Source organism: Dermochelys coriacea, chromosome 10, assembly GCF_009764565.3.
Source record: "Dermochelys coriacea isolate rDerCor1 chromosome 10, rDerCor1.pri.v4, whole genome shotgun sequence".
Classification (NCBI taxonomy): Eukaryota; Metazoa; Chordata; order Testudines; family Dermochelyidae; genus Dermochelys; species Dermochelys coriacea.
This window is the reverse complement of record NC_050077.1, coordinates 41751601-41776590: the sequence shown is the minus strand read 5'-3', so window position 1 is coordinate 41776590 and position 24990 is coordinate 41751601. Positions and strand designations below refer to the sequence as shown.

General features: G+C 45.9%; 1 protein-coding gene across 1 annotated transcript in view; it reads right to left on the bottom strand.

Annotated features, from left to right (window-relative positions):
- Window positions 1-24765, bottom strand: part of NPTN (neuroplastin) — a 139598-nt gene extending 114833 nt beyond the window's left edge. The window contains exons 1-2 of the mRNA XM_038418787.2: window positions 24652-24765; window positions 15182-15629 (exon numbers count right to left, since the gene is read on the bottom strand). Of these exons, the coding sequence (XP_038274715.2) occupies window positions 15182-15629; window positions 24652-24765 (562 nt within the window). The remainder of the gene's footprint in view (window positions 1-15181; window positions 15630-24651) is intronic.
- Between the last annotated feature and the right edge of the window lie 225 nt (window positions 24766-24990).

Sequence of the window (24990 nt, the reverse complement as noted above, 5' to 3'; positions counted from 1 at the left end):
AAAGCACATTCATAATTTGGCAGTGTGGTGCGGGGACCATGTACTACTACTGCCTATATTCTGTGGATATAAAACTATCATTTCCAGTACTATCACTCAATAATAATAAAAGCTCTTTCTAACCATCTTTTAAAAAAATGGAGTATGCACAATTGCACCACTTGTCCCTGGCATGAAGTTTCTCTTTAGCCTGCCCCGAGAAATACCTGTACTCTTTTCCCCAATACCAACCCAAAATAAGTCCAGGTCTGAACTGTGTTTGCTACCAAAACACTCACCTATCACCCGATATGTTACATTTGTTGCGAAGCTGCATAGTGTAAAAAAAAAAAAAAAAAAAAAAACCACCACCCTTGTATTTGTCATATTTTAAAGTGTAAAAGCGTAGCAACATTTTATCAAACCAATGCTTACCTCTATTTACTGTATCAGGTGCCATTTAAGGATATTGGGGAGAAGATTTTCAAAGGCACAAAGGGCAGCTGGGTACCTAACTCCCATTAACTTTTCATGAGACTTTGATGCCCAACTGCTCTGGGACTCTGAAAATATCCCAAGAAGTCTCTCTTTCCTGTCAAACTAATAACTCTACTTAATACAGTTCATCACCCTTAGAACTGGGGAACTCACTAGCTAGCCAGGCTTGCAATTACAGCAAAGGAGATTACAAGAAACCTAGTACAGAATGCAATACCCCAATTTCCTGGATGCAAGCCCTGAACAAATCAACATGTCCGTTCTGACCTTCTCATCCACTTCCTGCAGCGATTAAGGCAGTTTAACCATCCAAGTAAACCCTCTCTACTGATGGATCTCAGACTCAAGAGTTTTCAGTCACACACTGTTCTACAAACATAACGTAATCCATCATGCTAAAGCAACCGAAGGTGTGCTTTTGTGATTCTGTCATTTTGCCTTAACTGGTAACTATCTGGTTTACAATACAGCTGCAATTTTCATGTTCATTATTTCATTCCATTATAAGAAATTCAGATGGAAGAGTTTTACCAATACAAAATTAGAGGAACTTTGTCAAAATATTTGGACTCCCAAATTTAGTCTGCTGTATCTGAATATCCTGTAGTGTGCTGTTTACCTTTTGCTTCCTCTCCTTGATCTACCTCAATGTCTCTTTCAAGCCCTCCTTGACCCCCATCAGAATGTTTTCCAAGCCTCTCCATTTCACTAAAACTGCTCTGACATACCAACAATCTAAGACTTCATTCTAATTTTCAATTTCTTTTTGCCTTAAAACACTCTTTGCTTTCCTCCACTCTCAATTCTTGAAAAGAAAAGGAGTACTTGTGGCACCTTAGAGACTAACAAATTTATTTGAGCACAAGCTTTCGTGAGCTACAGCTCACTTCATTGGATGCTGTAGCTCACGAAAGCTTACGCTTAAGTAAATTTGTTAGTCTCTAAGGTGCCACAAGTACTCCTTTTCTTTTTGCGGATACAGACTAACACGGCTGCTACTCTGAAACCTCTCAATTCTTGGTTTCCAGAACTGTGCTCTTACTTTGTTGATCATCTCCCTAATAGCTGGCTCCTCACTCTCCCTCCTACCAGCTGGCATTCCCAGGGTTCTGTTCTTGCTCCTTTCTTTGTATGTCACCACAGCCACCTTCATCTACTCCCATTATTTGAAATACAATCTTGATACTGAGGATTCCTAAGTTTACCTCTCTAACCCTGACCTCTCCTCTCTGCCAAAATCTCACATCTCTATCTGCCTCAAAATCGTGATATTCAACTGCCTTATAAACTGCATTTTCTGCCATTTTTCCCCAAAAAGCAAATCTGTTTCCATCCTGTCCCTCTCCTCTGCTTTTTTCCCCCTCTCTGTTGAGGCCTCTATTCTTCTCATCTCCCAGACCATACTCAATGTAATCAGGCTCTCCTCCTCCACCATATCCTGTTTCTTGCTAAATCCTGCTGATGCTGCTTCTGTAATAGCACCAAAATCTGCTCTTTCCTTGCTCACATCATTGCTAAAAAAAAAGAATCTTGTTCACATTGTGGATCTCTCTCACCTCGATCACAACGTCTCTAACCTCTGCCTTTCACGTCCTGGTCTTTCTGTCCAAACACTGCAACTACAGTGACCATCCCTTTCCTCTGATCAAATCAGCCCCTTTCTTGAATTTCCCACTGACTTCTCATCTTAAGCCAATTTAAGATACTCATCTACAATGCCCTACATCAGCGGTGTGCAAACTACGGCTCAGGGCCGCATCCAGCCCTCCAGACATTTTAATCTGTCCTCGAGTTCCCGCCAGGGAGTGGGGTCTGGGACTTACCCCGCTCCGCATGGCTCCCAGAAGCAGTGGCATGTCACCCCTCCAGCTCCTACGCATAGGGGAAGCCAAGGGGCTCCGCAAGCTGCCCCCACAGCTCCCATTGGCAGGGAACCCTGGCCCATGAGAGCAGCAGGGGCAGCGCCTGCGCACGGGGCAGCGCACAGAGCCACCTGGCATAGAAGCTGGAGGGGGGACATGCCGCTGCTTCCAGGAGCTGCTTGAGATAAGCGCCACCTGGAGCCTACACCCCTGACCCACTCCTGCACCCCAAACCCCTGCCCCAGCCCTGATCCTCCTCCCTCCAAACCCTCAGTCCCAGTCTGGAGCACCCTCCTACACCCCAGCGGGAGCCTTCCTCCCACCCAACCCCCCAATTTTGTGAGCATTCATGGCCCGCCATACAATTTCCATACCCAGATGTGGCTCTCAGGCCAAAAAGTTTGCCGACCCCGGCCCTACATACTCTTGGCCCTACCTGTCTCCCCCAATTCTGTGCCCTTCATCCCACATCTTGCACTCTTCCCAATATGTTTGCTTTACTACATATTTAGTCTCCTTCTCCCCTCTCAACAGCACCTTCTGTCATGCTGTTCCCCCATACCTGAAACAACCTCAAATTTCCCATGCCTGCCAAGAGCCCTCTCCACGCTTTCAAACTCATCTCTTCAAGCACCCCTGCTGCTCGTCAGCAATTAACCCTACATTCTCCTTTGCCTAAAATGCTATCCAAATTTTTTGTATGTTTGTTTTCTCTCTTAAACAGTAAGCTCTTCAGAATATGTATTAATCAAAGTTAGTAAAACCATGTCTACAATACAGCACCATATAAATGTGCTTTTAAATATTATATTTGGATATGGGACAACTTTACTTTAGTGAGGAAGAAGATGATTTGCTTTTCCCATCCCATCAGATCCAGGACATATTTAAAAAGCAAATATCACATAGTATAGGTCCTACATCAAGAGATTACTGTATGTGCTTTCTAAAACCAGGAGAGAGTATGTACATTGATTTGTTTATTATTACTGATTCTTGGACTGATTACAATCAGCTTGTTTCTTTTTTTTTTTTTTTTAAAGTTTATTTCCGGCTTAAAAGTACAACTTTAAAGATGAGCTGAATGTATTTTAATTAACTACCTAATTACCTAGGGTTTTTTTTAAGTTATTTATACAACATGGAATTTTATAGCCAAATAAGATATGGCCCTGCCCTGAACAGCTTCAGTTGAAACGCAAGTTAAAATGTGTGGTTGGGGAAGAGGACAATGTGGTTTGCAACAATAAGCAACTGGTTGCTTTGGATAGTGTCACAAGCACTCTGAGGGTTCTGCAAGGGGCTTCTAGGCACAGTGGCAACAAGGAATAAAGCCCAGAAAGTGAAAGGAGACAAAGTGGAGGTTAAATTAGACATGTGGTTTGGGTGTGACCAAAAAAAAAAAAAAAAAAATGATTGCCAATGAGACACCCAGGAGTCAAGCTATGTGAGCTTTGAAAGATAAGACTTGAATTTGATATAGAAATCAAAAGGAAACCACAATGAATGAATCTGAAGAGGAGATGGACAACAATCTAGTGATGCGAAACGTATGATTTTTTTCCATGGACAGTAGGGGCATGAGGTATGGGAACATGGCTACAGTAGTAGAGATGGGATACAATCATAGTTCAAGTAACAATTTTAGAGCAACGTCCAGTAGGATTTAAAGATAGGATTAGCATGGGTGAGAAGAGAAGAATCAAAAGTGTCTACACTTGTGAACCAGAAAGGATGGTGGAGACTGCTAATCCTTCCTATGCAAGAAAAGGCGCTCCGATTAACCACCACAGGTAGTAAGAAAGAACTGAGAGGGCATAGGGCCGGTGGCGCCTGATATAATGACACATGAGCATGGCACTCCAGGGAGTGCCACAGCTGGCCCTACAGATACCACTAAGGCAAAAATCTCTGCCAAGCACACACCTAGAATGGCATTGACATGAGCAAGCACTTGTAGAAAGCTTATTTCCATCACTGCGTCATTTCATATAATGTGTATTTTGAATAATAAAGTATCAGGGGGTAGCCGTGTTAGTCTGTATCCACAAAAACAACAAGGAGTCCGGTGGCACCTTAAAGACTAACAGATTTATTTGAGCATAAGCTTTCGTGGGTAAAAACCCCACTTCTTCAGTTGCATCTTACTTACCCACGAAAGCTTATGCTCAAATAAATCTGTTAGTCTTTAAGGTGCCACCGGATTCCTTGTTGAATAATAAAGAGAAACATAGGATACAGCACAACTGGGAAGTTGTTTCCAAACACAATTTCTCAATACATCTATTTACATCAATCCATGATGAAAATCCACAGTTGCTGCCACACAGTGCACCCCCCCACACACACACACCTTTTCATAAGTAATCTCATCCATAATTAAAAATCATGGCAATCACTCCCCACCCCCCATTTATTGCATACAGTGACAGTTCCTCATTTACTGTTAACATTGTTATATAAACACATTCAGAAACATAACACTCTTCCTCTTCCATTGGCCCACGCAAGTCCATAATATGGGAGCACAGAGCATCCCTGATTTTTTGTCCAGGCAGATCCTGCTCCAGACAGTGACATGTGAACTTTCTGCCTGAGTGTACCAGTTCAGTAATCCATTACTGTCAGAGGTGCATTCAGGGGCAAATGGCTCACCTTTGGTTTCATAAAGCTTGTGAAGAGCACAGCAAGCCACAGTAATGCAGACAGCACTAATTCCATTGGAATCCAAACACTTCTGTGAAAAGCACCAACAGGATGTCAATCTGCCAAGTTCACATTCAACCATCATTCTACCTACTGAGAGTGTAATTAAACCTTCGTTTGCCAGGCCCTCCAAGATCAGGATATGACTTCATAAGCCAAGGCAAAAGGGGATAGGCAGGGTCCCTAGAATAACAGTGGGGACAATAACTCCATTTATGACAATGTCATTTGGTGGAAACAGCGTCTCAACCTGACCATGGAGGTAGACTCCCAATCAGTGGAAAATCCTAGCACAGGGGTAGGCAACCTATGGCACACATGCCAAAGGTGGCACGTGAGCTGATTTTCAGTGGCACTCACACTGCCCAGGTCCTGGCCACTGGTCCGGGGGGCTCTGCCGACCCGTCCTAACATCATGAACTTTTCCAGTACAGCTCATGCTGGCATCCATAAATCAGCTTCTATAGTCCACAATATCAATGGAGTAGTATCCTTCAGTTTATGTACGCACGTGCTCCTTCAGGAGGGCAAATTATGGGTACATGAGTCCCATAAACAGCCCCAGCATAGTTTGGAAATCCCATTTTCTCAAAACTAGCAGTTGCTTTAGGGATATTGTTTATGCCCACCACCTTTGGTTAAATCACACGCCTGATGGCAGAGGTTTCTGAGGCAACCACTTTACCCACAACTGTCTTCTGGACCAGCAAGGCAGCCTTCATGCATGTGTCGTGATGCTGAAGAGCTGTGGCAAGCTGCTCACATGGCTCCAGAAATGTAGCTTTCTGCCTGAGAAAGCTCTGGACCACTTCTGGTCATCTCAGGTTTGCATGACAATGTGATCCCAGAAGTCTGTGCTTTTGGCCCACCTCCAGAAGTGCTGGTCTACAAAGGGGGTATCAGCAGCTTCACCAGGAGTCACGAGAGGCATCAGCCACATCGAGTTTGCCATGTCTGCATACTCCTCCTTCTCCAACAGATGCCTTCAGTGGGGTCATAAAACACCATCTAGATGTCCACTAGTGTCTCATAGATGCTCTGCCCATATCTTGAAACAGGAGTGAAAGCACAACTAAGACAAGTTCTTCAAATGGTGATTCTTCCATGTTGCTGAGTGTGCGCAGACCCAAAAGACAGCTTGGCAGAATATTTTGGCAGGTTCCTGCGAGCTGTGGGGTAGACAGTCAAGTTTTCCCACACTGCACCACAAACAAAGGGCACTAGGAAGCTCAGAATAGGCTGGTTTGACTCAGGTCTGTCTAATGCAGTGCCAAGCATGGGTGAGAGACCTGGGTTCAGAAATTCTAAACCTAGGGTCAATATTTAGTGTGGACACTCAAGCCCAGGCTTGCAAACACTGAACTAGTGAGCTTGAGTCCCTCCGACCCTTAGCTTATATTGCAGTGTAGACATCCACTCAGTCTTGCAAAACCTGACAAGTTTCTCCCAGGAATTTCCATGAAAGTTTAAATTGCAAGAATGTCATTTTTTCTCTAAATGCTTCAAATTTGATACGTTTTTAGAATCTTCACACAATCTTAAAAAGCACTTAATAAAGCTCCAATAGAATTTTAAATTATTAAAAATAATAATTTATTATTCCCCATTCATTTAAAGAGGAAACTTCACGGTAATTTTTTTTAAGTTCACCCTACAGAATCAATGACAATCTTTTGTCCGAGACTGAAATCAGAGATTTGCTTGCCTGTGGCCATTCAAGACTCCATAGCATTTTTGGAGGAGCAAGTTGTTTCATCAAAATACTGTGGTAATGTCTTCTTCAATTTCAACTGCTATGCTACTTTTAACTTCCTGTCCTAAACTCTTACAGTGTTACTGTGCACTGTGAAACACTGAAACCTTACACTACAGTGATGACTAGGTTTCAAATAGGTATAGTTTGTAAAACATTTTGGGATCCTTCAGCATGATAGGCATGAATACAATATTTATTATATTTAAAAGTCACATTTCTAAGCAAGTTATTACCAAACTTAAAATGCTTAAGTAGACCTATTCAAGCTGTAGTGATTTGTTTTTGTTGCATTTTTAAGTCACTGATCTTTGATTTTATTAGTGGCAATGCACATTCTTTAAGAAACAAAGAAGTTTCCTTTTGTGACATTAAGACTATGTCTACACTACACAGCTTTTAGCAACATAGCTGTGTTGCTACAGCCATGTCACTAAAAGTCGTGTGGTGTAGCCACTGTTTGTCGGCTCTCCTGCCAACAAAACACTTCCACTCCCAACAAGTAGCGTTCGTATTGTCAGCAGGAACGCACTGTTTACACTGGTGCTTGTCATGGCAAAACTTTTGTTTTTCGGGGCTTGGGGGATGACGACTAACACCTCTGAAAGACAAAAGTGCTGTCGTTCAATTGCCAGTGTAGACATAGGTAAGTTGAACTCTGTACTAAGGCTATCTACATTTCCTACAACTGAGCACAACCTCAAAGCATCTTGAGGCAACCTATCAAATACTGGGACAATCATTTATTTATTCCAATTGAAAAGCTGGGATGGGTGTGTGCTAAGTAATAAATATTCTAATTAATGAGCTTAGTCTACTCCATCCAAACACCACATGCCTGAACTAGTTCTGTGACTAAAAGGACTTGCTTTATGCCAGTGCCTGATACTACCTGGCTAGCTAGGTAGGCCTTTATGCCAGCAACAGAAATCATGATCAGTGCACTACAGGGCTAAACACTTTAGCCTAACCACAGCTTTATGTCAACATTCATTAATCTGAAGACTGATACTCACTGTCACAAAGCAAAGGTTTACGCTGCAGATCTGCATGCAATCTATATAGACTTATTATACCAAATCCCATCATTCTATACCCTGCCTGCCATTTCTATGAAACAACAGCTACAAGCACATGGCCCATTTAACTCAATGCTCCCCTCACTTCACTTACATAAAATGGAAAACATAACAGAGAGACAGATAAACTCAACAGAGATGACACCTGGAAACAGAGTAGCAGCTGTGTTAGTCTGTATTCACAAAAAGAAAAGGAGTACTTGTGGCTCCTTAGAGACTAACAAATTTATTTGGGCATAAGCTTTCGTGAGCTACAGCTCACTTCATCGGATGTTAGTCTCTAAAATGCCACAAGTACTCCTTTTCTTTTTGCGACACCTGGAAAGTAATCAGACCACAAGAGTCAGACAGCATTTCTCTGACAGAAGGGAGGTCAGACTTATCCAAGCACATTCCAAACAGCATTTTTACAGGGATCCGAGGAAGTTAGGTGCCCATTCCCCATTAGTCTCACCCCGCTGCAAAGTAAATGCTAAAAACAATGTTTGCAGTAGGTTGAGACTATTATCTTGTCAACATAGGTCAGTTCCATTGACTTGCCTCCTACGAATTGTTGGTTTAGAATAACTAGTGCAGATCCCTTAACACACTTATCTACCAATGTGATATATGCCATCATGTGCCAGCAATGCCCCTCTGCCATGTACACTGGTCAAACTGGACACTCTCTACGTAAAAGAATAAATGGATACAAATCAGATGTCAAGAATTATAACATTCAAAAACCAGTTGGAAAACACTTCAATCTCTCTGGTCACTCGATTACAGACCTAAAAGTTACAATTCTTCAACAAAAAAACTTCAAAAACAGACTCCAACGAGAGACTGTTGAATTGGAATTTGCAAACTGGATAAAATTAACTTAGGCTTGAATAGAGACTGGGAGTGGATGGGTCATTACACAAAGTAAACTATTTCCCCATGTTTATTCTCCCCCCTCCACCTCCCACTGTTCCTCAGACGTTCTTGTCAACTGCTAGAAATGGCCCACCTTGATTATCACTACAAAAGGTTCTCCCCTCCCCACGCCCCTGCTGGTAATAGCACTCTCGTTACAGTGTGTATGACAGGTTTCAGAGTAGCAGCCGTGTTAGTCTGTATTCGCAAAAAGAAAAGGAGTACTTTTGGCACCTTAGAGACTAACAAATTTATTAGAGCATAAGCTTTCGTGAGCTACAGCTCACTTCATCGGATGCATTTCCGATGAAGTGAGCTGTAGCTCACGAAAGCTTATGCTCTAATAAATTTGTTAGTCACTAAGGTGCCACAAGTACTCCTTTTCTTTTTATTTGAGAATCTCTGCCGAATAAATAAATGAATGGAGACTTGGAGAAGATATGAAATCTTTAACCTATATTGCCATGTTTGGAAGTCTGAAAATAGAAGAGATGGCAGCACTGCTGAAGAAAAAATTGCAAACCAGTGACTTATAGTTAGAGCTATGATTTTGTCAAGGAGATCACTGAATCCGTGACTTCCAGAGACCTCTGTGAACCCCAGACATCTGGGAGTTGCAGGGTCCCCTGTCACTCCTGGCAGCTGGGAACTGCAGGGGCCCGAGCGTCCAGCCGGGGCAGAGGCAGGAGTGCCCAGCGCTCCCAGGTGGCAGGACTCCCGGGAACTCCCGGGGGCTGCCCCACAACTCCCCCCACGGGCACCCTGTAGCACGAAGATGCCGCAGACGGCAGGGGTGCCCTGCAGCATGGAGCCACTGCGGGTGGAGGTGGACCCTGCAGCTCCAAGCCAGGCCCCACGGGATGATGTAGGGAGCCTGCAGCTCCCCATTTTGTCATGCATATTTTTACTAAAAGTCACAGACAGGTCACTGGCTTCCGTGAATTTTTCGTTATTGCCTGTGACCTATCCATGACTTTACTAAAAACATGCGTGACAAAATCTTAGCCTTACTTATAGTAAGTGATCACCTTCCTTTTAGATACATTTCAAAATGTGCATAGATTCGCAGTCCCATCTTTCTGCCCTAAAACCTCTAAGCCCTACAGCATTTATACCTTCAACTATGTTTTAATATTTACTAGATAATTTTTACAGTGTTTTACAACTGCACCTGTATACTTCCTGGTTGCAGAACCCACCTAGACTATATATCTCACCAGATCAGCTGTTCAAACTTTATTCGTTCATGTACCACATAAAACATCTTGGATTTTTAGACACAAGTGAATCAAAAGCATCAATTATTAATCTACATCTGTTATGTTACTCAAATTATAGAAAACAATGAAATATGTCAAATGATGTTTTGATATGCCGCTAAATTAAGTCAATGGCTTGATTTGTCTAATTTGAAATTGCTGCTTAATTCTAATCTGGATTGTTGTTGAACATGAGCCAAAATTTATTTTGTTTACCTTTTACAAAGTTTAAAATCAAGAAAAATATTGAACATTTTGAATAGCTCAGAGAAAATTTTAAAAGTGTCATTAATGAGAAGGGTATGCTTGCGTCACAGACTATACAGTAGTTGCTATGTATACTAGTGATACTCACTAGATACTAAAGAGCTTGTCAGAGGTCCAGTTCTTCACTGAGGTTTGTCCTATACTTGTTTTTAATGGCAATCAGGGAAAAAATGCTTGCAGAGATACCTAGTGCTGAAGGGCATAAAAAAAATCCCAAAATTCTGTCAGGTATCAGGCTAAAGTCCTCTCTTCTTCTTAACCACAAGTTACTGAGCAGCACTTTATTAAATTCAAAATTGAGTGCCACACCCTATGACAGTGTAATCAACTCTTCCTTTTCCTTTGACAGGAAGCCATCGGCCTGATTTCTATTGACAATGGATCCCTGATTCTTACCTGAGCACCAGGAAGCTTTAGCTCCAATTCACCCTAGTTCCAAGACTTCAGGTTCCCAGATCCCCTCCCGACTTCCCTCTTAGCCAGGGAGTTCTGTCAGTCCCACTGCAAGCCCTGGTCTCACGGGACAGTCTTTCCCACAGGTCTCCTCCTGCCCTGGTTATTGGACTGAACTCCTTCCCCCTTCATAAAAGGGCTGCACAGCCCTCCTTCATGGAGCTGTGCCGTGATTCAAATATGCTTCCCCAGCCCACCAGTATCCAAGCTCCAGCCCCACTACATAGAGGCTCCTGTGGTCTTTGGACTCTTATACTTGGCCCCTCCCCCTCCTCGGAACTGGGCTGTGATTCAGACAGGCTCCCCAGCACACCAATAAGAACATAAAAACAGCCATACTGGGTCAGACCAATGGTCCATCTAGCCCACTATCCTGTCATCTGAGAGTTGCCTGCCAGATGCTTCAGAGGGAATGAACAGAAAAGGCAATTATCAAGTGATGCATTCCCAGTTGTCCAGTTGCAGCATCTGGCAGTCAGAGGCTTAGGGACACCCAGAGCCTGGCTAACCGCCACTCATAGACCTATCCTCCACAAACTTAGGTACTTCTTTTTTGAACTTAGTTATACTTTTGAGCTTCACAACACCCCTGGAAACGAGTTTCCGGATTGACTGTGTGTTGTCTGGAGAAGTACTTCCTGTTTGTTTTAAACCTGCTCCCTATTAATTTCATTAGGTGACCCCTGGTTCTTGTGTTACGTGAAAGGGTAAACAACACTTTCTTATTCACTTTCTCGACACCATTCATGATTGTGTAGAAACTCTATCATATCCCCCCTTGGTTGTCTCCTTCCAAACTGAACAATCCCAGTCTTTTTAATCTCTTCTCATATGGAAGCTGTTCCATAACCCCACCATGTGTTTTGCCCTTCTCTGTTCCTTTTCCAATTCTAACATACCTTTTTTCAGATGGGGCAACCAGAACTGCACACTGCATTCAAGGTGTGGGTGTACTAGGGCTTTATATAATGGCATTATAATATTTTCTGTCTTATTATTATCTATCCCTTTCCTAAAGGCTCCTAACATTTCATTAGCTTTTTTGACTGCTGGTGCATGTTGAGCGGCGGTTTTCAGAGAACTATCCATAATAACTCCAAGATGTCTTTCTTGAGTGGTAACAGCTAATTCAGACCTCATCATTTTGAGTGTATAATTTGGATTATGTTTTCCAATATGCATTACTCTGCACAATCTCCCCTCTGCTTCTAGTTCCCATCCCAAGGGGCCTCCCTAATGACTCAATGCTCCCCGGCAAATCTCCTCTCCAGGCTCTACTTCTGATCCTCACCTACTCGCTGGATGTTATCATGATAAGGAGGTATCTACCTGATTAACAGCTGGTGCCAGTCCACTGCTCTCTTCAATACCTGTTTCCTTAAAGAATCAGGTCACGGAACAGGGGTTGGCTAGCCCCAGGTTCCACCCCTTTAAAGGGGACAGAACACCCTGTTACAGGGTTCCAGTTGCAACAATTTCACATACCACAATTAGGGAACCCCTGCACTAGCTTTAGGATCACATGTCTCATCATGTCACATAGGTCCATCAATGGCTATTAGCCATGATGGGCAGGAACGGTGTCCCTAGCCTCTGTTTGCCAGAAGCTGGGAATGAGTGACAGGGGATGGATCACTTGATAATTACCTGTTCTGTTCATTCCCTCTGGGGCACCAGGCACTGACCCAGTAGGGCCGTTCTTATGTTCTTATTCATTTTTATAAGCTCTACATGACCTTCCTTGAAATGTTAGAGTTTCACTCATTTAACCCAGCCTCTTGGCCCTGCTTTACACCACCACTATCATGCACTTAGCTGCAAACTCGCACCATGGAAATGATATGCTATGCTAGATTTAGCACACACTACCCTATGAGAAAACAAACAGTTTTTCCTTTATGGCCCTATCAGAGGATCTCTTTGGTTGCTAAGGAACTACAATTTTATTCCATTATAAATCATTTAAAGCAGCTCAACAGATGCAGATTTAGTAGGCGGACAGAGACATTCCATTTTACCAGGAGCATCTCATATGCTGCATAAGGCATTATATGCCTCAGAAGCTCCTTGAGATACAAAAATTCAGAAAGCAGCTGTGATTTAAAGCTATGGGTCTTGACATTGCAGACAGCATTTACTGTTTAAATAATATTTCCACTGCATGAACAGGTTATGCTATTCAGAACAGGTTCAGAAGGGCCATCAGAGATTTTAAGTGGGATGACTGATCCAAAGCATCATGTTTTCACAGTAGCTATTAGCACAAGTATACTTTTTAAACTATATATTTATATCTTGGCAGAGAATATTTAAAGTGGCAACTGCTGAACTCTCCATAACAAACATTTTTCACATATAGCCACATTGACTCTCTACGTTCTTCTTACAGAACGGCACTAGTTTTCCAAATCCACTTTCCACACTCCAGTATTCAGCAGATCATATTGCTTTTGCTGCTCCAGCGCTTAGGCCTGGTCTACACTACAGAATTAGGTCAAAAGACAGCTTACATTGACCAAACTTGGTAAGCGACAACACTAAAATACAGCTCCCACTGATGCAGTCCACTCACTACACCAATTTAATGACTCCACCTCCGTGAGAAGTGTAGCGCTTAGGTTATGTAGTTAGGTTGACACAGTGTCAGCGTAGAAGGTGCATTGCTTACATCAACTGTTGCCATCTTTCAGAAGCCATCCCACAATGCCCTACACCAGGGATGGCCAACCTGAGCCTAAGGAGGAGCCAGAATTTACCAATGTACATTGCCGAAAAGCCATAGTAATACATCAGCAGCCCCCCCATCAGCTCCTCTTCCCCCTCCCCCCCACACCTGCCAATCAGCTGTTTCAAGGCATGCAGGAGGCTTGGGGGGGGAGGGGGAGGAGCGAGGGCATGGCTGGCTCAGGGGAGCAGGCAGGAAGGGGTGGAGTGGGGGCAGGGCTTGTGGCAGAGCCAGGGGTTGAGCAGTGAGCACCCCCTTGCACACTGGAAAGTTGGTGCCTGTAGCTTCAGCCCCAGAGTTGGTGCCTATACAAGGAGCTGCATATTAACTTCTGAATGTGGCTCGGGAGCCACAGGTTGGCCACCCCTGCCCTACACTGATAGCTAAATCAGTGCAAGAGCTACTGGTGAAGACACAAACTGCCAACACAAGGAGCGTAGTGTGGACATGCAAAAACGATTTAATTATTGTGATGGCTGTATGTCGATGTAACTTAATGTTGTAGTGCAGATTTGCCCTAAGAGATCACGGCATCCAACGTGCACACCTGCTCCTGTCTGTGCCTTGATCCTTACCCAGGCAAATCAAATTTATTCTGCTATCTACACACCACCCCGATTCACTACTGCCCTGCCTCTCTCTCAAACCACCCTCAGAAACATGCACACTCCCTGACATTACCACCACCCAGCCTCCCTCCACACTACCTACTCACCCCTTCCAGCTCTACATACCTCACTGTTAATCCCCCCATCTCTTGCTGTTCCTGCTCTTGCCCAATCCTCACTGCTCTCCCTCTCAGGAGCCTCCAGTTCCCCCCACCACAGCCACACTCCTCTCCACTTCTCTGCCCACTCCCACATATCAGCCTTGCTTCCTACCAGCCTCTCTCAGGCTCCTCCCCAGCACCACTGTACCCTGCTCTCACCCTTCACACACACCTGCCCCTGCACTCCACTGCCCAGCCCCCTGTCCCTTTCACCCCCCTTCTCTTCCAGCACCATGCCGCCTCCCCATATATGGGGGGTAGCCCCCTCACAACCCCCACCCCACTCCTCAGCCCAGCCATACCCTGTTCTTCAGCCCACCTACTCCGCTCCCTAGCCCCCCCAGCCTGCTCCTCTCCCCCGTGCCCTGCTCTGCTCCCCAGCCCCCCCGTGCCATGCTCCACTCCCCAGCCCCCGCCCCGTGCCCTGCCCTGCTCCCACGTGCCAGGCTCTGCTCCCCAGCCCCCCCGTGCCCTGCTCCGCTCCCCAGCCCCCGCCCCGTGCCCTGCCCTGCTCCCCCATGCCAGGCTCCGCTCCCTAGTCCCCCCATGCCCTGCCCCGCTCCCCCATGCCCTGCCCCGCTCCCCAGTCCCTCCATGCCCTGCCCTGCTCCCCCGTGCCCTGCTCCGCTCCCCAGCCCCCGCCCCGTGCCCTGCCCTGCTCCCCCATGCCAGGCTCCGCTCCCCAGTCCCCCCATGCCCTGCCCCGCTCCCCAGTCCCTCCATGCCCTGCCCTGCTCCCCAGCCCCCGCCCCGTGCCAGGCTCCGCTCCCCCGTGCCAGGCTCCGCTCCCCCGTGCCCCCGTGGCCTGCCCCGCTCCCCCACACCCTGCCCCGCTCCCCAGCCCCCCCGTGCCCTGCCCCGCTCCCCAGCCCCCGCCCCGTGCCCTGCCCCGCTCCCCAGCCCCCGCCCCGTGCCCTGCCCCGCTCCCACTCACCGTTCTGCGCTGCGGCGGGACCCGAGATGAGGCTGGCGGCGGCCAGCAACAGGCAGAGCGACCCGGAGCCCGACATCCTCCTCTGAGGCCGGACACAGCGCGACGCGGCCTGGGGCGAGAGGGGAACGGCGGCGACACCGAGCAGCGAACAGGGATCGGCTCCGTCCTTCTGCCTCCGACCTCCTACCGCAGCGCCAAGCCTCGCGAGACGTCGGAGCGGGAGGAAGCGAAGCTCCCCCCATGGAGCTGCCTGCTCACGTGACAGGCTCTGGGCGAAAGTGCCTTGTGTCACGTGACAGCACGGTTCCTTCGCCAGCGCGGCCACCGTACTGCGGCCCCTTACTGCTCCCCAGCGCAGAGCCCCGTCCCTGCTGCAGCCCCTTAGTGCCACCTCCCCTCCCCCAACCCAGGGTCCCCCTGTAACGATGCTCCCTTTGGTGGGACACTTCTGAGAGTATCAATTCAAGACAAATTGCTTAGAGTTGGCTGTCATAGCCCCAGGGAGGTGATTCTCCTCCTCTAAGGCAAAGCAAACCAGCCAGACAGAGAGGACTTTGGTCTCATCCCACTGGCTAACCACAAGTCATACAAGCAATTTCCTTAGACACTCCAGTTTCCCAGTATCACCACCAGTGCCACTTATTATGGGGACAAATGGTTATGAAAACCAATACCCCAGTAAAAGAAAAACTTTCTCCTGATCCCAAAGGTCCAAGCCTGAGACCCAGGTCAATATACAAATCAGATCTTACCCATAAATCACGCTGTTGCCAATCCTTTAGAATCTAAAATCGAAAAGTTTATTCATAAAAAGAAAGAAATATAGATGAGAGCTAAAATTGATTAAATGGAATCAATTACATACAGTAATGGCAAAGTTCTTGGTTCAGGCTTGTAGCAGTGATGGAATAAACTGCAGATTCAAATCAAGTCTCAATTACATCCACAGCTGGGATGGGTCATTCAGTCCTTTGTTCAGAACTTCAGTTTGTAGCAAAGTCCCTCCAGAGGTCAGACACAGGATTGAAGACAAGAGGGAGGAGATGCAGCAGTCTTTTATAGTCTCTTGCCATGTGGCCTCTGCTTTCTTTGTTTCAAAGACAAGTTATCCAGCACATGTCATGGAAAAACCTTAGAGTTCTGTCCATAGGCATGTCCCTGCATGCCTTGCTGAGTCACAAGGTGTATCTGCTTTCTCTCAGTGGGTCAGTTCTATAGTTGATGGTCCTTAATGGGCCATCAAGCAGCCTAGGCAGAGCTGATGCCAAATTCTCTGGGATGTCACCCAGAAGCACAGCACAAGTTTGAAATACAGACAGTATAGAGCCAATACTTACAACTTTAAGTACAAAAATGATACATGCATCAGATAATATCATAACCAGCAAATCATAACCTTGTCATAGACATCTCACACAACAACCTTTGCTGCAAATATATAACAGTGGTTGCAACAATAATCTATACAGTCACAGTTTATGTCAATAACGTCACACCCCCTCCTGATCTCTGTTTCAGCCCATTAGCACCACCTACCCTTAAAGCATGATGAGTATTATTACAGAATCATAGAATGATAGAATATCACGGTTGGAAGGGACCTCAGGAGGTCATCTAGTCCAACCTCCTGCTCAAAGCAGGATCCATCCCCAACTAAATCATCCCAGCCTGGGCTTTGTCAAGCCAGAACTTAAAAACCTCTAAGGAAGGAGATTCCACCACCTCCCTAGGTAACCCATTCCAGTGCTTCACCACCCTCCCAGTGAAAAAGTTTTTCTTAACATCCAACCTAAACCTCCCCCACTGCAACTTTAGACAATTACTCCTTGTTCTGTCATCTGCTACCACTAAGAACAGTCTAGATCCATCCTTTTGGACCCCGCCTTCCAGTAGTTGAAAGCAACTATCAAATCCCCCCTCATTCTTCTCTTCTGCAGCTAAATAATCCCAGTCCCCTCAGTCTCTCCTCATAAGTCACATGCTCCAGCCCCCAATCAATTTTGTTGCCCTCCGCTGGATGCTTTCCAATTTTTCCACATCCTTCTTGTAGTGTGGGGCCCAAAACTGAACACAGTACTCCAGATGAGGTCTCACCAATGTCGAATAGAGGGGAATGAGCACGTTCCTCAATCTGCTGGCACTGTTCCTACTTATACAGCCCAAAATGCCGTGAGCCTTCTTGACAACAAGGGTACACTGTTGACTCACATCCAGCTTCTCATCCACTGTAACCCCTAGGTCCTTTTCTGCAGAACTGCTGCCTAGCCATTCGGTCCCTAATCTGTAGCGGTGCATGGGATTCTTCCGTCCTAATACTGCAGGACTCTGCACTTGTCCATGTTGAACCTCATCAGATTTCTTTCGTTCCAATCTTCTAATTTGTCTAGGTCCCTCTGTATCCTGTCCCTACCCTCCAGTGTATTTACCACTCCTCCCAGTTTAGTGTCATCTGCAAACTTGCTGAGAGTGCAATTTACGCCACCCTCCAGATCATTAATGAAGAAATTGAACAAAACCGGCCCCAGGGCCGACCCTTGGGGCACTCCGCTTGATACCGGCTGCCAACTAGACATGGAGCCATTGATCAGTACCCGTTGAATCCGATGATCTAGCCAGCTTTCTATCCATCTTACAGTCCATTGATCCAGCCCATACTTCTTTAACTTGCTGGCAAGAATACTGTGGGAGACCATATCAAAAGCTTTGCTAAAGTTAAGGAATAACACGTCCACTGCTTTCCCCTCATCCACAGAGCCAGTTATCTTGTTATAGAAAGCAATTAGATTAGTCAGGCATGACTTGCCCTTTGTGAATACATGCTCACTGTTCCTGATCACTTTCCTCTCCTCTTAAGTGCTTCAAAATTGATTCCTTGAGGACCTGCTCCATGATTTTTCCAGGGACTGAGGTAAGGCTGACTGGCCCATAGTTTCCCAGATCCTCCTTCTTCCCTTTTTTAAAGATGGGCACTACATTAGCCTTTTTCCAGTCATCCGGGATTTCCCCCGATCGCCATGAGTTTTCAAAGATAATGGCCAATGGCTCTGCAATCACATCTGCCAACTCCTTTAGCACCCTTGGATGCAGTGCATCCGGCCCCATGGACTTATGCTCGTCCAGCTTTTCTAAATAGTCCTGAACTACTTCTTTCTCCACAGAGGTCTGGTCACCTCCTTCCCATAATGTGATGCCCACTGCAGTAGTCTGGGAGCTGACCTTGTTCGTAAAGACAGAGGCAAAAAAAAGCATTGAGTACATTAGCTTTTTCCACATCCTCTGTCTCTAGGTTGCCTCCCCCATTCAGTAAAAGGCCCACACTTTCCCTGACCTTCTTCTTGTTGCTAACATACCTGTAGAAACCCTTCTTGTTACTCTTAACATCCCTTGCTAGTTGCAACTCCAGGTGTGATTTGGCCTTCCTGATTTCACTCCTGCATGCCTGAGTAAAATATTTTTATACTCCTCCCTGGTCATTTGTCCAAGCTTCCACTTCTTGTAAACTTCTTTTTTGTGTTTAAGATCAGCTAGGATTTCACTGTTAAGCCAAGCTGGTCGCCTGCCATATTTATTATTCTTTCTACTCATCGGGATGGTTTGTTCCTGCCCACCTCTATAAGGATTCTTTAAAATACAGCCAGCTCTCCTGGACTCCTTTTCCCCTCATATTATTCTCCCAGGGGATCCTGCCCATCAGTTCCCTGAGGGAGTCAAAGTCTGCTTTTCTGAAGTCCAGGGTCTGTATTCTGCTGTTTTCCTTTCTTCCTTTTGTCAGGGTCCTGAACTCAACTATTTCATGGTCATTTCCTCCCAGGTTCCCATCCACTTTTGCTTCCCCTACTAATTCTTCCCGGTTTGTGAGCAGCAGGTCAAGAAAAGCTCTGCCCCTAGTTGGTTCTTCCAGCACTTGCACCAGGAAATTGTCCCCTACACTTTCCAAAAACTTCCTGGATTGTCTGTGCACCGCTGTATTGCTCTCCTAGCAGGTATTGGGATGATTGAAGTCCCCTGTGAGAACCAGGGCCTGTGAACTTGTAACTTCTGTTAGTTGCCTGAAGAAAGGCTTGTCCACCTCATCCCCCTGGTCCGATGGTCTATAGCAGACTCCCACCACGACATCACCCTTGTTGCTCATACTTCTAAACTGAATCCAGAGACTCTCAGGTTTTTCTGCAGTTTCAAACTGGAGCTCTGAGCAGTCATACTGCTCCCTTACATACAATGCAACTCCCCCATCTTTTCTGCCCTGCCTGTCCTTCCGGAACAGTTTATATTCATCCATGACAGTGCTCCAGTCATGTGAGTTATCCCACCAAGTCTCTGTTATTCCATTCACATCATAATTCCTTCACTTTGCCAGGACTTCTAGTTCTCCCTGCTTGTTTCCCAGGCTCCTTGCATTTGTGTATAGGCACTTGAGATAATTCACTGATGTCCTGCTTTCTCAGTATGAGGTAGGAGTGCTCCTCTCTTGCATGCTCCTGGTATTGCTTCCTACTGGTATTCCACTTCCCTACTTACTTCAGGGCTTTGGTCTCCTTCCCCCGGTGATCCTAGTTTAAAGCCCTCCTCACTAGGTTAGCCAGCCTGCTTGCGAAGATGCTCTTCCCTCTCTTCATTAGGTGGAGCCCATCTCTGCCTAGCAATCCTTCTTCTTGGAACACCATCCCATGGTCAAACCATTAAAACCAGCATGGCGCCTGGGAGCCAGGGACCAGGACCAGGGACCAGGCGCCTGGGAGCCAGGGACCAGTTACGTGCTGTACAAACACAGGACAAAAGGATGCACAAACAGCTGGAGTGTGCTGGTGAACATGGCTGTGAGGTTTGTAAAGCACTGAGAGATTTCTGGATGAAAGGCCCTAGGGAAATCCAGAGCAGAAACAGTAGGATCCCTTGGTGCATGGCACTCCCCATTTCTCTATGTAAAGGAATGCATGGCACTGCTCCCGGTTCCAGATCCATGGAAAAACCTCTGCAGGGGCAGGGCTCCACGGTGGGAATTCAAGAGCAGAGCTAGAGGGAGAGGTGTGCTGTGTGCCTCATCCTCCTTCCCATCCCAGTAGGTCTAGGTCCCTCTAGGGGAAAGGTGATGCAGCCTGATGCTGTATAACTTTTCCTGAAGAGGTCTGCCATACATGCCCTGGAACTCCAGGGTCAGTGGGTAGCTGGAAAAGCCCTGTTAGCATGACTCCACCAGAGCTGTTTTGACAACAGATTAGAAGAGACAGAGTATACAAGGTTCAAGAGGATGGGTTGAAGCACTGAGGGCCTGATCCTCCACTGACCTGCACCTTGTGCAGTCACTTATACCTGTGAAAATGCTTACTATTCTGTAGTGTTAATGCTACTATTCTGTGTTTATATGGTGCCTAGTACAATGGGGTCCCAGTCTATGACTGGGGCTATGGTAACAAAAGTCATAATAATACCATTCTGATCCGTAATCCCTTCATAGAGGATCCTGGGGACAACTGTCAATTTAGGAAGCTCAGGCAGCCTGATTCCAATGGAGCTGCACAATCTGGGAGTCAGAAAAGGGGGCAGACAGCCCAGGTAGAGGTACAGGATCTAGGGCCTGCTGTAACTGACACCAGCTACATATAGTGCCAAAAGTGTATTACACCTCCTTTCCATCCCCCCAACACTCACTCCCACCCTAGTACCAGAGCAGCAGCTGGTGTTTCCTGCAGTAGTCAGCTCTGCTAGGTTTACACCATCTGAGAGCTTCCCCTGCCCTGCCTCGGGTATTCTCAGCCAGCCAGTAACAGATATAGTCTGGCTCCTTTGCATCATTTTTATGGCACAAAGAAGCCAGATGGGACATGGGAATCTGGCCCAGTCTCTCTAAGAAAATCTCACTACTCAGCTAAAGACAATGAAACTCTGTCCCTAGGAGTATGGCAAGAAGTCACTGACAGCCATGGAATGCAACCATTGGTACCATAAAGCCCCATATTGATAACACGCTTCAATGGGACTTAAGCATGTGTTCATGTACTTTGTGGAATCATGGCTTACATCTCTCCAACCAAAGCTGCAGTACTAAAGCTGACCAACATCAAATATTCTAACTCTGGTGCATCCTGCATTTAAATAATTTCGCAGTGCATCTCTATGGCTCACTGAACTCTCCAGCTGTATAATTTGTAATGCTGCTATTTACTTCATAGTCATCATGCAGGAATAGGGTTGCTAGGAATCTGGTTTTTGATAGGAATTAGTTTGTAACTAGTTAGGGATGTGGTTCTTGTAACTATCTTGGGATTCATTAACCAACAAACCAAATGAATGAGAAAGGAATAAAACTTTTAATAAAACAAACTGGAGAGCTTCTGTAGTGAACTGCTGCATACAGCCATGGGATGTTCCCAGCCTCCACCTCCAGAGCACATCTCCAAATGCCTATATTCATAATAAGAAAAGGAGTACTTGTGGCACCTTAGAGACTAACAAATTTATTAGAGCATAAGCTTTCGTGAGCTACAGCTCACTTCATCGGATGCATTTGGTGGAAAAAACAGAGGAGAGATTTATATACACACACACAGAGAACATGAAACAATGGGTTTATCATACACACTGTAAGGAGAGTGATCACTTAAGATAAGCCATCACCAACAGCAGGGGGGGGAAGGAGGAAAACCTTTCATGGTGACAAGCAGGTAGGCTAATTCCAGCAGTTAACAAGAATATCAGAGGAACAGTGGGGGGTGGGGTGGGAGGGAGAAATACCATGGGGAAATAGTTTTACTTTGTGTAATGACTCATCCATTCCCAGTCTCTATTCAAGCCTAAGTTAATTGTATCCAGTTAAGGCCTTCCTGCCAACACTACAAAAAGAAGGATTCTAGGTGGACTCCTCCTGAAGGTCGAAACAGCAGCCTGGATTTCTACATAGACTGCTTCCGCCGACGTGCACGAGCTGAAATTGTGGAAAAGCAGCATCGCTTACCCCATAACCTCAGCCATGCAGAACACAGTGCCATCCACAGCCTCAGAAACAACTCTGACATCATAATCAAAAAGGCTGACAAAGGAGGTGCTGTCGTCATCATGAATAGGTCAGAGTATGAACAAGAGGCTACTAGGCAGCTCTCCAACACCACTTTCTACAAGCCATTACCCTCTGATCCCACTGAGAGTTACCAAAAGAAACTACAGCATTTGCTCAAGAAACTCCCTGAAAAAGCACAAGAACAAATCCGCACAGACACACCCCTGGAGCCAGGACCTGGGGTATTCTATCTGCTACCCAAGATCCATAAACCTGGAAATCCTGGACGCCCCATCATCTCAGGCATTGGCACCCTGACAGCAGGATTGTCTGGCTATGTAGACTCCCTCCTCAGGCCCTTCGTTACCAGCACTCCCAGCTATCTTCGAGACACCACCGATTTCCTGAGGAAACTACAGTCCATTGGTGATCTTCCTAAAAACACCATCCTAGCCACTATGGATGTAGAAGCCCTCTACACCAACATTCCACACAAAGATGGACTACAAGCCGTCAGGAACAGTATCCCCGATACTGTCACGGCTAACCTGGTGGCAGAACTTTGTGACTTTGTCCTGACCCATAACTATTTCACATTTGGTGACAATGTATACCTTCAAATCAGCGGCACTGCGATGGGTACCCGCATGGCCCCACAGTATGCCAACATTTTTATGGCTGACTTAGAACAACGCTTCCTCAGCTCTCGTTCCCTAATGCCCCTACTCTACTTGCGCTACATTGATGACATCTTCATCATCTGGACCCATGGAAAAGAAGCTCTTGAGGAATTCCACCATGATTTCAACAATTTCCATCCCACCATCAACCTCAGCCTGGACCAGTCCACACAAGAGATCCACTTCCTGGACACTACGGTGCTAATAAGTGATGGTCACATAAACACCACCCTATATCGGAAACCTACTGACCGCTATTCCTACCTACATGCCTCTAGCTTTCATCCAGATCATACCACTCGATCCATTGTCTACAGCCAAGCGCTACGATATAACCGCATTTGCTCCAACCCCTCAGACAGAGACAAACACCTACAAGATCTCTATCATGCATTCCTACAACTACAGTACCCACCTGCTGAAGTGAAGAAACAGATTGACAGAGCCAGAAGAGTACCCAGAAGTCACCTACTACAGGACAGGCCCAACAAAGAAAACAACAGAACTCCACTAGCCATCACCTTCAGCCCCCAACTAAAACCTCTCCAACGCATCATCAAGGATCTACAACCTATCCTGAAGGACGACCCATCACTCTCACAGATCTTGGGAGACAGACCAGTCCTTGCTTACAGACAGCCCCCCAATCTGAAGCAAATACTCACCAGCAACCACACACCACACAACAGAATCACTAACCCAGGAACCTATCCTTGCAACAAAGCCCGTTGCCAACTCTGTCCACATATCTATTCAGGGGATACCATCATAGGGCCTAATCACATCAGCCACACCATCAGAGGCTCGTTCACCTGTGCATCTACCAATGTGATATATGCCATCATGTGCCAGCAATGCCCCTCTGCCATGTACATTGGCCAAACTGGACAGTCTCTACGTAAAAGAATGAATGGACACAAATCAGACGTCAAGAATTATAACATTCAAAAACCAGTTGGAGAACACTTCAATCTCTCTGGTCACTCGATCACAGACCTAAGAGTGGCTATACTTCAACAAAAAAGCTTCAAAAACAGACTCCAACGAGAGACTGCTGAATTGGAATTAATTTGCAAACTGGATACAATTAACTTAGGCTTGAATAGAGACTGGGAATGGATGAGTCATTACACAAAGTAAAACTATTTCCCCATGGTATTTCTCCCTCCCACCCCACCCCCCACTGTTCCTCTGATATTCTTGTTAACTGCTGGAATTAGCCTACCTGCTTGTCACCATGAAAGGTTTTCCTCCTTCCCCCCCCTGCTGTTGGTGATGGCTTATCTTAAGTGATCACTCTCCTTACAGTGTGTATGATAAACCCATTGTTTCATGTTCTCTGTGTGTGTGTATATAAATCTCTCCTCTGTTTTTTCCACCAAATGCATCCGATGAAGTGAGCTGTAGCTCACGAAAGCTTATGCTCTAATAAATTTGTTAGTCTCTAAGGTGCCACAAGTACTCCTTTTCTTTTTGCGAATACAGACTAACACGGCTGCTACTCTGAAACCTATATTCATAATACTATCCCTTATGAGGGAGCATCTCTAAATTTTAATCTTCTACAAACATATCTCTACATCTTCCCTCTTAAAGAAAAACAACTAACAATTATCTAATAACACATGTATTAAATTTTTAACCCATGTAGTACATTTCCATAAACCCAATGTGTCAACTGCCTAGAAAGGAGAGGTGACCATCACATCACTCTGGAGTGAGTCTTTACCACTCACTTTTCCCAAATACCCCTTCTCCAGGCAGGTTAGCAAGTCTCAGCAGGCATTGATCATGACATTGGAGATGATGCGGAGGAGTGTGGCACACTCATTGACCTGCTTGATCGTCTTGTTACTTTCAGTGGGCAACTTGAGGGTCTCCAGCTCGCTGAGGGAATGCTGTAGTGCCATGCCGAGCTTGGTGATCTGGCCATTGCATGTGCTCAAGTCCTACACTTTGCTGGATAGAGTGCACAGCATGCTCTGCAGCTCTGACTTGTCTGTCTGCAACACAGACTCTTCATCACCTGACTCATCCAATTCCGCCAGCATCTTGAGGGCCTTGGCCTTGAGTTTATCATGGAGTCCAAATGGCACCTCTCGATATGGATGGATAACTGGAGTGACCTGCTTGTT